The sequence below is a fragment of the Mustelus asterias genome, chromosome 1 (assembly GCF_964213995.1).
Source record: "Mustelus asterias chromosome 1, sMusAst1.hap1.1, whole genome shotgun sequence".
In the NCBI taxonomy this organism is placed as follows: Eukaryota; Metazoa; Chordata; class Chondrichthyes; order Carcharhiniformes; family Triakidae; genus Mustelus; species Mustelus asterias.
The window spans coordinates 16,983,705-16,997,096 of NC_135801.1; the positions used below are offsets into that span (position 1 = coordinate 16,983,705).

The following is a 13,392-nucleotide window of genomic DNA, read 5'->3' on the forward strand; positions in this document are numbered from 1 at the left end:
TAGTCGAGTTCAGTAAGTCAGGAGATTTCTTGTCTGCCTGTAGGTTGGGGGAAAGGAGAGTGGGCTGAAATAGGAGTCGGGGTGAGTCCATAACATTTCCTTGATATCTTGACAGCTCCTTGACAGCTGGACAGCTCTTTGGCAGCTTGGCATTTCCAATGATTTTGTGCTTCAAAGGTGTATGATCATCTTCACTCTGGGGCTGTCGGGTGCAGACATGGGCTGGGTACAAGGCCAGTCTTTGGGCTCCGGCACTGTGTTTAGATAAATCAAAAATAATAACAAAACAAACAATCCTCCAGCCCTCACCTCCTGACACATACTCCCTGCCCAATCCATGTCAACGTGTGCTAACCTATGTCACCCCATCCACCCATACTCCCTATACTGACTTAATACTCCTATACCCACCTCCATTGTTTCTGTACCTCCATGCCAAACTTGTGCCCCTCTATCCACCCCATGGCTCCCATATCCCAAAGCCAACTTAGTGCTCCTTTACCTACCCTATTTCCCACATACTCCCATGCCAATTTATTGCCAACTCATGCCATCCCTTGCATCCTACCCACCACCCTTTTCCCTTGCCCTCTCCATGCCAACTTACCCAGTATCCTTGGACAGAGCTTTGATAGGTTTTCTGCTTCGTGGATAGCTTTGACAAATTTGGCAGCTTCTGAATATTTCCTTGATATCTGGACAGTTCCTTGACAGCTGGACAGCTCTGTGGCAGCTTGACAGTTCCAATTATTTTGTGCTTAGACATGCATAATCATGTTGACTCTTAACAATCCCAAAGGGTGCCTTACCTCTCCCAAAAGTGTCCCAGGACCTTATCCACCTTACCTCGCCAAAGCATATCTTGGTTATCCAAAACAGATCCACCAAGTTCAGACCTCCTCTTACCTCTTCTATCCTGCACACTCTGGATTCCACATTCACTGTTCTGTCAAAATCCCACTTCAATGGAAGCAGCTGATGATTTAAATAGCCAGCTGCCCCTGCAAATCGTGTCTGCATGAACCCCGACCCAACTCCAGTTCCGCGAAGGTGGGAAATGGCGGGATAGGGGGGCAGGACTTCAAATTTCTGGCCATTTCTGGAATTTTCCCCATGATGGAGAGCCCCTCTGATGTGGCGAAAATCCGGGCCTACCTCTGTTTTACTCTCCACAGACGCTGCCCGGGCTGCTGAGAATTTCCAGCACATTCTGTTTTAATTCATGATCATCAAGGTGAATAGAGCGGAGATAGTGAGTTCAAATCCTGCCATGGAAATCTGAGAATTTGAGTTACATTTTAAAAATAACAATCAGGTAATGAAAAGGTTGGCACCAGGAAAAATTGGCATTGAGTTGTTGGATTAAAGGGAAATCCTAACCATCTTCGATAATAATATGATGATTTACTCTGTTATCTCCAGTCATTATAGAACATTTGTCTATATCTACTGGGTATATGGTTACAATCAGATTGACCCAGGAAAGGTTCTTTTGCAGTTTATAATATCGAAACTCAAGACTGAGAGGAAGAGGAAGAAAGGCGAGATAGAATTCCAACAGTTTCCTTGAATTATAGATGCCAGCTTATCCCTTAAAAACAGTGGGAACAGGATTCATAACATGAATACAGATTTAGAAACTCAGACCTTTGAGAGAACAGTCTCACCATCAAAAGAGTAAACATGGTCTGTCCAACGTTGAATCCATGCCGCCAGTTGTGGTAGGTTATTTTTCGGTATCCTTTACTTAACGAGTATATAAACCTGACTAGCACCTGTCAAATATCCAAAGGACAGTTTGTCATTGCAGGAGAATGAGGGGGGCGTTCGATAAAATGAATTATTTTTGACAGTTAAAGGAAAATAAGATCAGAGGATAACATGGTGCAATGGAGCTCTTGCTGAAAATCCCTTTCCCCCACGTCCTCCCTCCAACCCCTCACCTCCCCATTAATCAAGTGGCAGCCATAGACAAAGTATTACATATCAACTAGGGAGGAACATTTGAATCAAATGTCAATTAAGTTTAAGGTTATTTATTAGTGTCACAAGTAGGCTTACGTTAACACTGCAATGAAGTTACTGTGAAAATCCTCAAGTTGCCACACTCAGGCGCCTGTTCAGGTACACTGAGGGAGAATTTAGCATGGTCAATGCACCTAACCAGCACGTCTTTCGGACTGTGGGAGGAAGCCGGAGCACCCGGAGGAAACCCACGCAGACACAGGGAGAACGTGCAGACTCTGCACAGTGACCCAAGCTGGGAATCGAACTCAGGTCCCTGGCGCATTTGAGGCAGCAGTGTTAATCACTGTGCCACTGTGCATCCTCAATTTTGCTCACTTCTGGACACTCTATAATGGAACGATGGCATTATGGTTAGCACCGCTGCCTCAAATGCGCTATGGACCCGGATTCATTTCCCGGCTTGGGTCACTGTCTGCGCGGAGTATGCACGTTCTCCTCGTGTCTACGTGGGTTTCCTCCGGGTGATCCGGTTTCCTCCCACAGGCTGAAAGACATGCTGGTTAGGTGCATTAGCCAAACTAAATTCTCCCTCAATGCACCCAAACAGGCGCTGGAGTGTGGCAACTAGGAGAACGTCACAGTAACTTCATTGCAGTGTTAATGTAAGCCTACTTGTGACACTAATAAATAAACTCCTGAATCATCAGAACCATACAGTGCGTAAAAAAGCATTTTTGTCCAAGCAGTTCTTTGGAAGAGCTATTAAATGAGTCCCTCACCCTGCTCTTCCCCATCCAATCGTCTCCCTTCAAGAATTTATCCAAGTCCCTTTGGAGTATTACTATTGAATCTTCTTCCACCACCCATTGAAACAGTGCATTCCCGATCCCAGCAACTCTCCGTATGAAAGAAATTCTCATCTCCCCTCGGGGTCTTTCAACAATTTCCTTAAGCCTGCGTCATCTGGTTACTGACCTTCTGCCAATGGAAAGAGATTCATCTGATTTACTCTGTCAAAACCCCTCATCATTTTGAACACCTCCATAAAATCTTTTCTTCACCTTCTCAGTTCGAACAATCCCAGTTTCTCTGTCTCTCCATATAAATAAGTCCCTCATGCCTGGTGCCATCTGAGTAAATCTCCTCTTCAAGGCTTTGACATCCTTCCCAAATTTTGGGTAAAAGACTCTTTTCTTCAGCATCTTTCTGTTTATGCTGTATTCCACACCCTATCCTTTCCTTTTTCTACTAAGTACTTTATGAACGGCATGTTTTGCCTGTAGAGTGAGCAAGAAACAACACGGGCGGGATTTTATGGCCTCGCCCATCCAGAAACCATAAAATTCCATCGGAGGTCAATGGACCTTCCCATTGTCCGCCCATCGCCCGCTCCAATTCCCTTGGCGGGCAGGTCGGTAAAATCCCAGCCTACGTTTCACTGTTTCCTAGTACATGTGACAATAATAAATCAAATCAAATCGATGGGCGGGATTTTCCAGCCGCTCTCACCCCAAGACCGGAAAATCCTGCCTGAGGTCAATGGACTTTTGGATGGCCCGCTCCCGCCCGCTACGATTCCCAGTGGCTTTCTTAATACTGTTTCCCTATTGGTTTAAATCCTAGACGTAGCAAGTTTAGTAGATAAGTGATCAGGTGTCAGGCTGTGGCTATCTTCCCCTCTCTAACATACTAATCCGTTAGAAGTCATCTGACTCAGTATATAACTTCAATCCAGTTTGAACTTTCCTGGTCTGCATTGTTAAATTAGATGCAGTCTTACCTGCCTGAACCACACCAAAATCTTTTAAAATTAAACAAAAATTCACTTAAAAAATTACCCAGTACAATGCCAGTTAAATGGCAGATTTAGGATCTGAGATATTGGGTTGGATTTTCCCATCCTGTCTGCCATGGGAATCATAGCTGGTGGGGGGTGGACCATGCAAAGGTCCGCTAACCTCGGATGGGAGTTTCCAGTTTTGAGGCGAGTGCAGTTGGAAAATCCCACTCATTGGGTTGGATTTTCTTGATGATGAAGAAGTCAAGCTACCAGGCCTGAAAATGGGAGCCACCCCACTTTAGTAGGAACCGGAATCCTAGGGTGACAGCCAATTAAGGGGCTGGAGCTGCCGTAAAATTACAGGTGGTGGCCCAAGCCCAAAAGGCCCAAGCAGAGGGCCAGCAACTAGGCCAGTGGTGGCCATGTCTGGAGATGCAGCTTCAAGGAGAGGGCACCCTCGAAGGCATGCAAGTTAGGTGGTGAGCCAGGCAGGGAGACCCTGGAGATCAGAGGGGAGAGTGGGGAAGGAAGAATCGTGTTGGAGCAGCACCATGGTTTCTGTGGTGGGATTGGGGGTGGGTGGCATTGTCCCCATGAAGTGCCCATCAAGGAGGACAACCCCTTTCCAGAACCTATTGCAAAACCGGCAGGGTTTACCTGGCAATCCCCCCACTGATGGGCGCTCTCAACATGGCAAAATACCAGAAGGGGCAGGATGTGACCCATATTTGGCCGCCTAAATGGCTTAATTGGTTGCCAAGTGGACAGCCATGTCGCCGAGTTTGCAATATACCATGGCAGCAGGAAGATGAGGGGCTACCCCTTCCCCCTGGCATCCTCCCTCAACATTTTGCCAGCCTTCCCATCTGCCAGCCTACAAAATTCAGCCCATTTTCTTTCAGGGGAAAGGGTGGAGGAGGAAGGTGTCACATTTGGTTCAATTTATTCAATAGTCTCGATGCAATTTATTTCTAGAAACTGGTAACGCTTGGCGAGCCCTCGAATCACATGGTGTTATACATCCTGGTATTTCCTGACTCATAACATGGCGTAAACCTACCTCGCGTGGAATATGGAATTTGTTCACCACTTTTAACTCATAATACATCTGAATGCCACATCTCACAAGATCCATTTCGGTGAATTCCAAGTCGCTAAAGCTGAATTGATAAAGATTAAAGTCCTCAGCTCGTGGGAGTTGCTCGCTCTGGAAGATAAGAAGATGCTGAATTAATTAACCTCGACATTATAGTGCGTATGTAAAATGAACATGTGACTGCACCATCATGCTCAGCTAATATTCTTAGAACGGAAAAATGGATTTATAAAGGCAGATTGTAGAGTTCCCTCTTACTGTATACTTTAAGCAGCACAATTTTCATCACAATTGCCCTACTATAATTCATAGAAAAATCTACACACTTACCACTGCATAAAATATCCACATGGTCATTAAATATCAATTTTACTATTTACACTGCAAGCAAATAGCAAAGATGATTGACAGATCTATATAATAATGATGTCTATTTTGTCACTGAATCTAATTAAGTCATGAAATGATTTGTATCCTCACTAAATATTATACTTGTTCATCAAGAAAACCTCATATCGTTTGTTATAGCAATGCTGATGAAGATTAATGAACCATATATTGAAGAACTTTATAGACAGCGACTAGAGTGAAGAAGATTTTTGCCCTCTCTTACGGTGATCGCAGCCTTGACGTTGCGGAGAGCTGCTAAGAGATGAGTAGGTGTTTACCTATAAGGAGGGCGAGAAGGTCAGAGGATGAGGAGTCTCTGAGCCACCCACCAACTGGATCAGAATTGCTAAAGAACTGACAGCGAACTTGTACCTGAAGGTGCACACACGCAGCCTTGCATGTAGATATCCTGTGCTCATTAAGTTGGGGTTTTCAGTAAAGAATATGGTCAGGCATTGTGACTTTTGATTGAATTAAACAAAAGCTTGGAGAACAATGGCTCCCTGATGCCTTCTTCATGACCAATCAAAGCTGGCCAGCTAACCAATCAGCATCCTTTGCTCCTGCGGTATAAATTCTTGTTCCCTTTGAAATTTGGCATTCTTGCATCTGTCCTGACGAGTGCAAAATGAAAAGCTTTGATTGTTTTTCACAGCACTCAAGTCCTACACTACCAAACAACTACCAGGAAGTTGTTCAATACTTATTTGTGGTGCAAATGCCATTTTGTCACATCAGTCCAATTTTGGAATGCAATGGATTGAAGCAATCTGGCCTATCTTACCAATATTTCCTGTAATTCCTCCTCTTCACATTCATTGGGTTCTTTTCCAAAAACTTCCCTTGTTGGCTGGTAACAAAGAGAGGTTTATTAGTGACTCAAGTAAGTACGTTCTGATTAACAGCCAAAAACATTCATCTAGATCTTACTGTTATGGAAATTACTTTTTTTGACATCTCCTTGTGCATTTATAATATGATCCTGAATTTGGCTTTGGGTCTCTGTCAGTGTGGAGTTTGTATATTCTCCCAATGTCTGCGTGGATTTCCTTCGGGTTCTCTGATTTCCTTCCAGACTCCAAAGATGTGCAGGTTAGGTGGATTGGCCATGCTAAATTGCCCCTTAATGTCCAAAGATGTGCAGGTTAGGTGGATTGCCCATGCTAAATTGCCCCTGAGTGACAAAGATGTGGACGTTAGGTGGATTGGCAATGCTAAATTGCCCCTTAGTGTCCTAAGGTGTGCAGGTTAGGCGGATTGGCCATGCTAAATTGTCTCTTAGTGTCCTAAGATGTGCAAGCTGGGTGGATTGGCCAAGCTAAATTGCCTCTTGGTGTTCAAAGATGTGCAGGTTAGGCGGATTGGCCATGCTAAATTGCCCCTTAGTGTCCAAAGATGTGCAGGTTGGGTGGATTGGCCAAGCTAAATTGCCCCTTGGTGTTCAAAGATGTGCAGGTTAGGCGGATTGGCCCTGGGGGGTATGGTAATTGGGAATAAAGGATAGTACTCAGATTGGCAGGATGTGACTAGTGATGCTCCCCAGCAATCTGTTCTGGGTCTTCAATATATCACCATGTCTATTCACAACTTTACAGGAATGGACAGTGGTACATCCATATTTGCGAATTATACTGAATGCGGAGGCACAATGAATAATGCCTCTTAATGGCACCAGGGATTTACAGAGGGGACATAGACAAATGAATGGATAAAACAGGCAGATTAGCTTAACATGCTTGAGTGCAAGGTCATCCACTTGGAACCCAAGAAAGTTAAATCTGGATATTTTCTAACTGGTGAAAAATTAGGAATTATCAGAAGAGCAAATGGATTTGGGAGCCCAGATAAACACACCATTTAAAGTTGATGCCAAAAAGCAATCAAAAAGACTAATGGAGTATTGTCCTTTATCTCAAAAGAACTGAATTACAAAAGTGAGGAAGTTATGCTACAGTTTTAAAGTAAAGTTTATTTATTAGTCACAAGTAAGGCTTACATTAACACTTTAATGAAGTTACTGTGAAACTCTGTCAGTTACTGTGAGTTTTATAAAACCTTGGCCAAACCATATCTGGAATACTGAGCCCGGATCTGGGTGCCACACGTCAGGAAGTGGGTGTAGCACAAGTTCAGCATGCTGGAAACCAGAGGGTCAAATTGAGGACAGGTTGCATAAACCTGGCTTGAACTTCTTTGAGTTTGGAAGGATGAAGAAGGTTCTAAAAGAGATGTTTAAGATTATAAAAGGATGTAGGGTTAATACAGAGAAACTATTTCCTCTGATGGGGGAAAGATCAATATAACAAGGGGGCACAATCTTAAAATTAGAACTAAGCCCATTAGAAGGGAATTCAGGAATCAGGTGTTCACACAAAGAACAGAAGAAATCAGGGTTATTTTATATATTCATTCGTGGGACATGGGTGTCGCTGGCTGGCCAGCATCTATTGCCCATTCCTAGTTGCCCTTGAGAAGGTGCTGGTGATACAACTGAGTGGCTTGCTAGGCCATTTCAGAGGGCAGTTGAGAGTCAACCACATTGCTGTGGCTCTGGAGTCACATGTAGGCCAGGCCAGTAAAGGATGGCAGATTTCCTTCCCTAAAGGATATTAGTGAACCAGGCAGGCTTTTCCGACAAGGTTTTCATGGTCATCAGTAGATTCCTAATTCCAGATATTATTTTATTGAATTCAAATTCCACCATTTGCCGTGGTGGGATTTGAACTCGGGTCCACAGAACATTAGCTGAATTTCTGGATTAATAGTTTAGTGATAATAGCACTAGGCCATCAACACCCCATGTACTCTTCCAAAGGTTGTGAACACAAGAACAACTGGAGATTTCAAGGTTGAGATCCATAGATTTTTATTAGGGAAGGGTATGAAGAAATATGGGGTTCAGACGGGGAAATAAAACTGCGGTACAGAGTGTCCATGATCTAATTAAATGGCGAAACAGGCTCGAGGGATTTTAATGGTCCATTTTTGTCCCCATGTCCCTAATTTGGTATCAACCCCCCAGCTCCAATTCCTGAGAGCCAATTATTTGTGTATATGGTGAAAAACCATAGTGAAAAAGTGATTCCAACTTTGATTTATTATTGTCACGTATTGGGATACAGCGAAAAATATTGTTTCTTGCACACTATACAGACAAAACATACTGTTCATAGAGTACATGGGGGAGAAGGAAAGAAGAGGGTGCAGAATGTAGTGTTACAGTCATAGATAGAATGCAGAGAAAGATCAACTTAATATAAGGTAGGTCCATTCAAAAGTCTGACAGCAGCAGGGAAGAAGCTGTTCTTGAGTCGGTTGGTACGTAACCTCAGACTTTTGTATTTTTTTCTGATGGAAGAAGGTGGAAGAGAGTATGTCCAGGATGATTTGTTCCTATAGAATTGTTTGCATCACAAGTGTGATTTATTATCATACAATTATTGATAAATATTGTCCAATTTGTACAATTTGTTATTTAATGGTTATTTCTACGCTGCCGGGTGGTCAGGTAATATGTTCAGATGCATTGTGAAGTAGAATAAATCTAAAATCCTGAATTGCGTTCCTCTCGCTGTTGATCATTTTGATCCTGTGAGAGACAGAATAATACCTGCCCAAGGAGCAATTAGTACCAGAATGGCTCCAGTCAGGTAGCAAGCATTTCCAAAGCAATTCGAAGCTGACAATTGCAACCAGAAATTAGACTGGGGTTTTAGAGTCACTCCTGTGATTAATTGCCATGTGTAAGGACCGATTGCCAGGCAATGTTGCCAGCCCAAATCCTTTGCTGGATGCAAACACAGATTAAAGTTAGATTAAACCTGCGAATCTATAGCTACAGCTTTGCTCTCAATGCATAAGTCTAGCAAAGTGCTGCTAGCCATAACAGGAGCAGTTTGCCCTTTATCTGTAAACGGTTGGTAACCAGGTACAATGGTTGCATTCAGTATAGTTTGCTACCACTCTGTATCACCATTGTTACACATGTTGATTGTCCAGAGAGTTATATCATTCATTCACTGCCTTGGCTTGACATGTTGTGAATGGTAACAGTTTCAATTGACATTGCGTTCCTGATTAAGCATTTGATAAACCATATAATTTGTTCACAGTGGCAGACCAGACTGGAATGCTACCTGGCAACAATGTGCGACAATGGATTTGATGATTATTGTGGCAGCCTCTCTCCTCTATCACACACACACACTCTAACACACACACACTCTAACACACACACACCCACCACCTGCACCATCTGTACCTGCAAATGCACACAAAAATACTTTCTGTTTATTTAAAACAAAAACGATGGTTCCATTTCTCAGGCAAAGACATACCAATATATTCTGAATTTCATTATTGCTGCATTTGATATGATACAACACCATCCCCTGAGCAATATCTTTCCGGTTTTCCAACTTGTTCATTTTATCATAGGTATCCGTATTGAGAACAGACCAGCCGAGGAACTGGGTCAAGGACTGGGGGGAGAGACAAGAGACAAAAGAGGATGAGATTCGAGCCTGTGAACACTGGGTGGACAATTTTTGAACTGGCTTGGGTGAATAAGAATAAAGAGTGCATGTCTTACTTCCATAAGAACTTCATCCATTTCGTCAAAAGGTTTTCCGTCTTTCCTGTTGTAAAATGTGGCAATTCCAACAATCTCTTCCTTCTTGTTTACTATTGGCATCGAAAGGACATTTTTGATGGTCCATCCAAAGCTATCCAAGGGTTCTGTCTGAATCGATCGAATTGAAGTTTGTCATTCAATCAGTACATGAAAACATAACTCACCCTGTCCCATGTGTCTGGGGACCACTCAGAGGTTGCTGTTCCACTCCCAGACCCACACCAAGGAGTAATGATCTACAGTGGGGTAAAGGGTCAGTGCAGCACAATTCAGGTGCCCTGTGACAGACCATTACCCAGGGCACTGGGGAGAGGGACATCACAAAAAAAGTCCACTCAATCCAACAAACTCCTGTGAATTAAACACCTTGGGTTTTTGTTGCAGTATTAAAGATGTGATATAAATGCAAATAGTTGCTGATACTGTTGGTGCTGTGGTAAAATAGAAACTAAGATGCAAGTACAGTAACAGTACCATCTGATCTGAAGATAAGACCACATTGAATTCAGAAGAAGCCACTCCAGCCCAGCCCACTCTGCACCCTCCCCACTCCACTCTGCACCCACCCCACTCCACTCTGCACCCTCCCCACTCCACTCTGCACCCTCCCCACTCCACTCTGCACCCTCCCCACTCCACTCTGCACCCACCCCACTCCACTCTGCACCCTCCCCACTCCACTCTGCACCCTCCCCACTCCACTCTGCACCCTCCCCACTCCACTCTGCACCCTCCCCACTCTGCACCCTCCCCACTCCACTCCACTCTGCAACCTCCCCACCCCACTCTGCACCCACCCCACTCCACTCTGCACCCACACCACTCCACTCTGCACCCTCCCCACTCTGCACCCTCCCCACTCCACTCCACTCTGCAACCTCCCCACCCCACTCTGCACCCACCCCACTCCACTCTGCACCCTCCCCACTCCACTCTGCACCCACCCCACTCCACTCTGCACCCTCCCCACTCCACTCTGCACCCACCCCACTCCACTCTGCACCCTCCCCACTCCACTCTGCACCCTCCCCACTCCACTCTGCACCCTCCCCACTCCACTCTGCACCCTCCCCACTCCACTCTGCACCCTCCCCACTCCACTCTGCACCCTCCCCACTCCACTCTTCACCCTCCCCACTCTGCACCCTACCCACTCCACTCCACTCTGCACCCTCCCCACTCCACTCTGCACCCTCCCCACTCCACTCTGCACCCACCCCACTCCACTCTGCACCCTCCCCACTCCACTCTGCACCCACCCCACTCCACTCTGCACCCTCCCCACTCCACTCTGCACCCTCCCCACCCCACTCTGCCCCCTCCCCACTCCACTCTGCCCCCTCGCCACTCCACTCTGCACCCTCCCCACTCTGCACCCTCCCCACTCCACTCTGCACCCTCCCCACCCCACTCTGCACCCACCCCACTCCACTCTGCACCCTCCCCACCCCACTCTGCCCCCTCCCCACTCCACTCTGCCCCCTCGCCACTCCACTCTGCACCCTCCCCACTCTGCACCCTCCCCACTCCACTCTGCACCCTCCCCACTCCACTCTGCACCCTCCCCACTCCACTCTGCACCCACCCCACTCCACTCTGCACCCTCCCCACTCCACTCTGCACCCTCCCCACTCCACTCTGCACCCTCCCCACCCCACTCTGCACCCTCCCCACCCCACTCTGCACCCTCCCCACCCCACTCTGCACCCTCCCCACTCCACTCTGCACCCTCCCCACTCCACTCTGCACCCTCCCCACCCCACTCTGCACCCTCCCCACTCCACTCTGCACCCTCCCCACTCCACTCCACTCTGCCCCCTCCCCACTCTGCACCCTCCCCACTCCACTCCACTCTGCCCCCTCCCCACTCCACTCTGCCCCCTCCCCACCCCACTCTGCACCCACCCCACTCCACTCTGCACCCTCCCCACTCCACTCTGCCCCCTCCCCACTCCACTCTGCCCCCTCCCCACTCCACTCTGCACCCTCCCCACTCTGCACCCTCCCCACTCCACTCCACTCTGCCCCCTCCCCACTCCACTCTGCCCCCTCCCCACTCCACTCTGCACCTTCCCCACTCCACTCTGCCCCCTCCCCACCCCACTCTGCACCCACCCCACTCCACTCTGCACCCACCCCACTCCACTCTGCACCCTCCCCACTCCACTCTGCCCCCTCCCCACCCCACTCTGCCCCCTCCCCACTCCACTCTGCCCCCTCCCCACTCCACTCTGCACCCTCCCCACTCTGCACCCTCCCCACTCCACTCCACTCTGCCCCCTCCCCACTCCACTCTGCCCCCTCCCCACTCCACTCTGCACCTTCCCCACTCCACTCTGCCCCCTCCCCACCCCACTCTGCACCCACCCCACTCCACTCTGCACCCACCCCACTCCACTCTGCACCCTCCCCACTCCACTCCACTCTGCCCCCTCCCCACTCCACTCTGCCCCCTCCCCACCCCACTCTGCACCCTCCCCACTCCACTCTGCCCCCTCCCCACTCTACTCTGCACCCTCCCCACTCCACTCTGCCCCCTCCCCACCCCACTCTGCACCCTCCCCACTCCACTCTGCCCCCTCCCCACTCTACTCTGCCCCCTCCCCACTCCACTCTGCCCCCTCCCCACCCCACTCTGCACCCTCCCCACTCCACTCTGCCCCCTCCCCACTCTACTCTGCCCCCTCCCCACTCCACTCTGCCCCCTCCCCACTCCACTCTGCACCCTCCCCACTCCACTCTGCACCCTCCCCACTCCACTCTGCACCCTCCCCACTCCACTCTGCACCCTCCCCACTCACTCTGCCCCCTCCCCACTCCACTCTGCCCCCTCCCCACTCCACTCTGCCCCCTCCCCACTCCACTCTGCCCCCTCCCCACTCCACTCTGCACCCGCCCCACTCCACTCTCTTCACTCCACTCTGCACCCTTCTCTCTCCACTTGCCTGCACCCTCCTCACTCCACTCTGTTCCACTCCTCTTGACTCTATTCCTTCCTACTCCACCCCACCACTTGCCTCTGGCCCACTCCACTCCCAAAGTTGTCTTCAACTGATTGTGGCCCCCATTCACGTATTGTCTAGGTAGTAGATTTTCCTTTCAATATTTAACATTTTACCCATTCTCTTTGGACCAATTTGCCCTGGTTCTGTACATTTAGAGCACAGTAATATTGCTGATGTTAATTCCCTATCGAGATTAGATCGAATTCTGAACAAAACAACTCAGTCACAGTTTGCCATTTCTTGTTCCTGGATTATGCAGAGGGTTAACTAACGGGCGTTTTACCTGGAAGGTAAATGTCTCATCTGCTGCTGCATTCATGATATTGCAGATCTGTGAAGACAATTAAGGAAAATCATTCAGAGAAAGCTTATAAAGTCAGGAGAGACTGAGCGATGAGGGAGAACATATTCCCCATGGCCACATAATTATTGCCCACACACTTCAAGATATCAATCCCAATTCTGCTACTGGAGGAACCAAAAAACAGACATGGTCCAATCAAACTAAAAGAAACTCAAC

At 47.7% G+C, this 13,392-nt stretch overlaps 1 protein-coding gene across 1 annotated transcript in view; it reads right to left on the bottom strand.

Moving 5' to 3' along the window:
* Nucleotides 1-13,392, bottom strand: part of LOC144501295 (rod cGMP-specific 3',5'-cyclic phosphodiesterase subunit beta-like) — a 67,330-nt gene that overhangs the window by 21,401 nt on the left and 32,537 nt on the right. Inside the window, exons 8-13 of the mRNA XM_078224875.1 lie at nt 13,156-13,203; nt 9,826-9,975; nt 9,572-9,715; nt 6,019-6,084; nt 4,809-4,955; nt 1,668-1,775 (exon numbers count right to left, since the gene is read on the bottom strand). Coding sequence (XP_078081001.1) covers nt 1,668-1,775; nt 4,809-4,955; nt 6,019-6,084; nt 9,572-9,715; nt 9,826-9,975; nt 13,156-13,203 — 663 coding nt within the window. The remainder of the gene's footprint in view (nt 1-1,667; nt 1,776-4,808; nt 4,956-6,018; nt 6,085-9,571; nt 9,716-9,825; nt 9,976-13,155; nt 13,204-13,392) is intronic.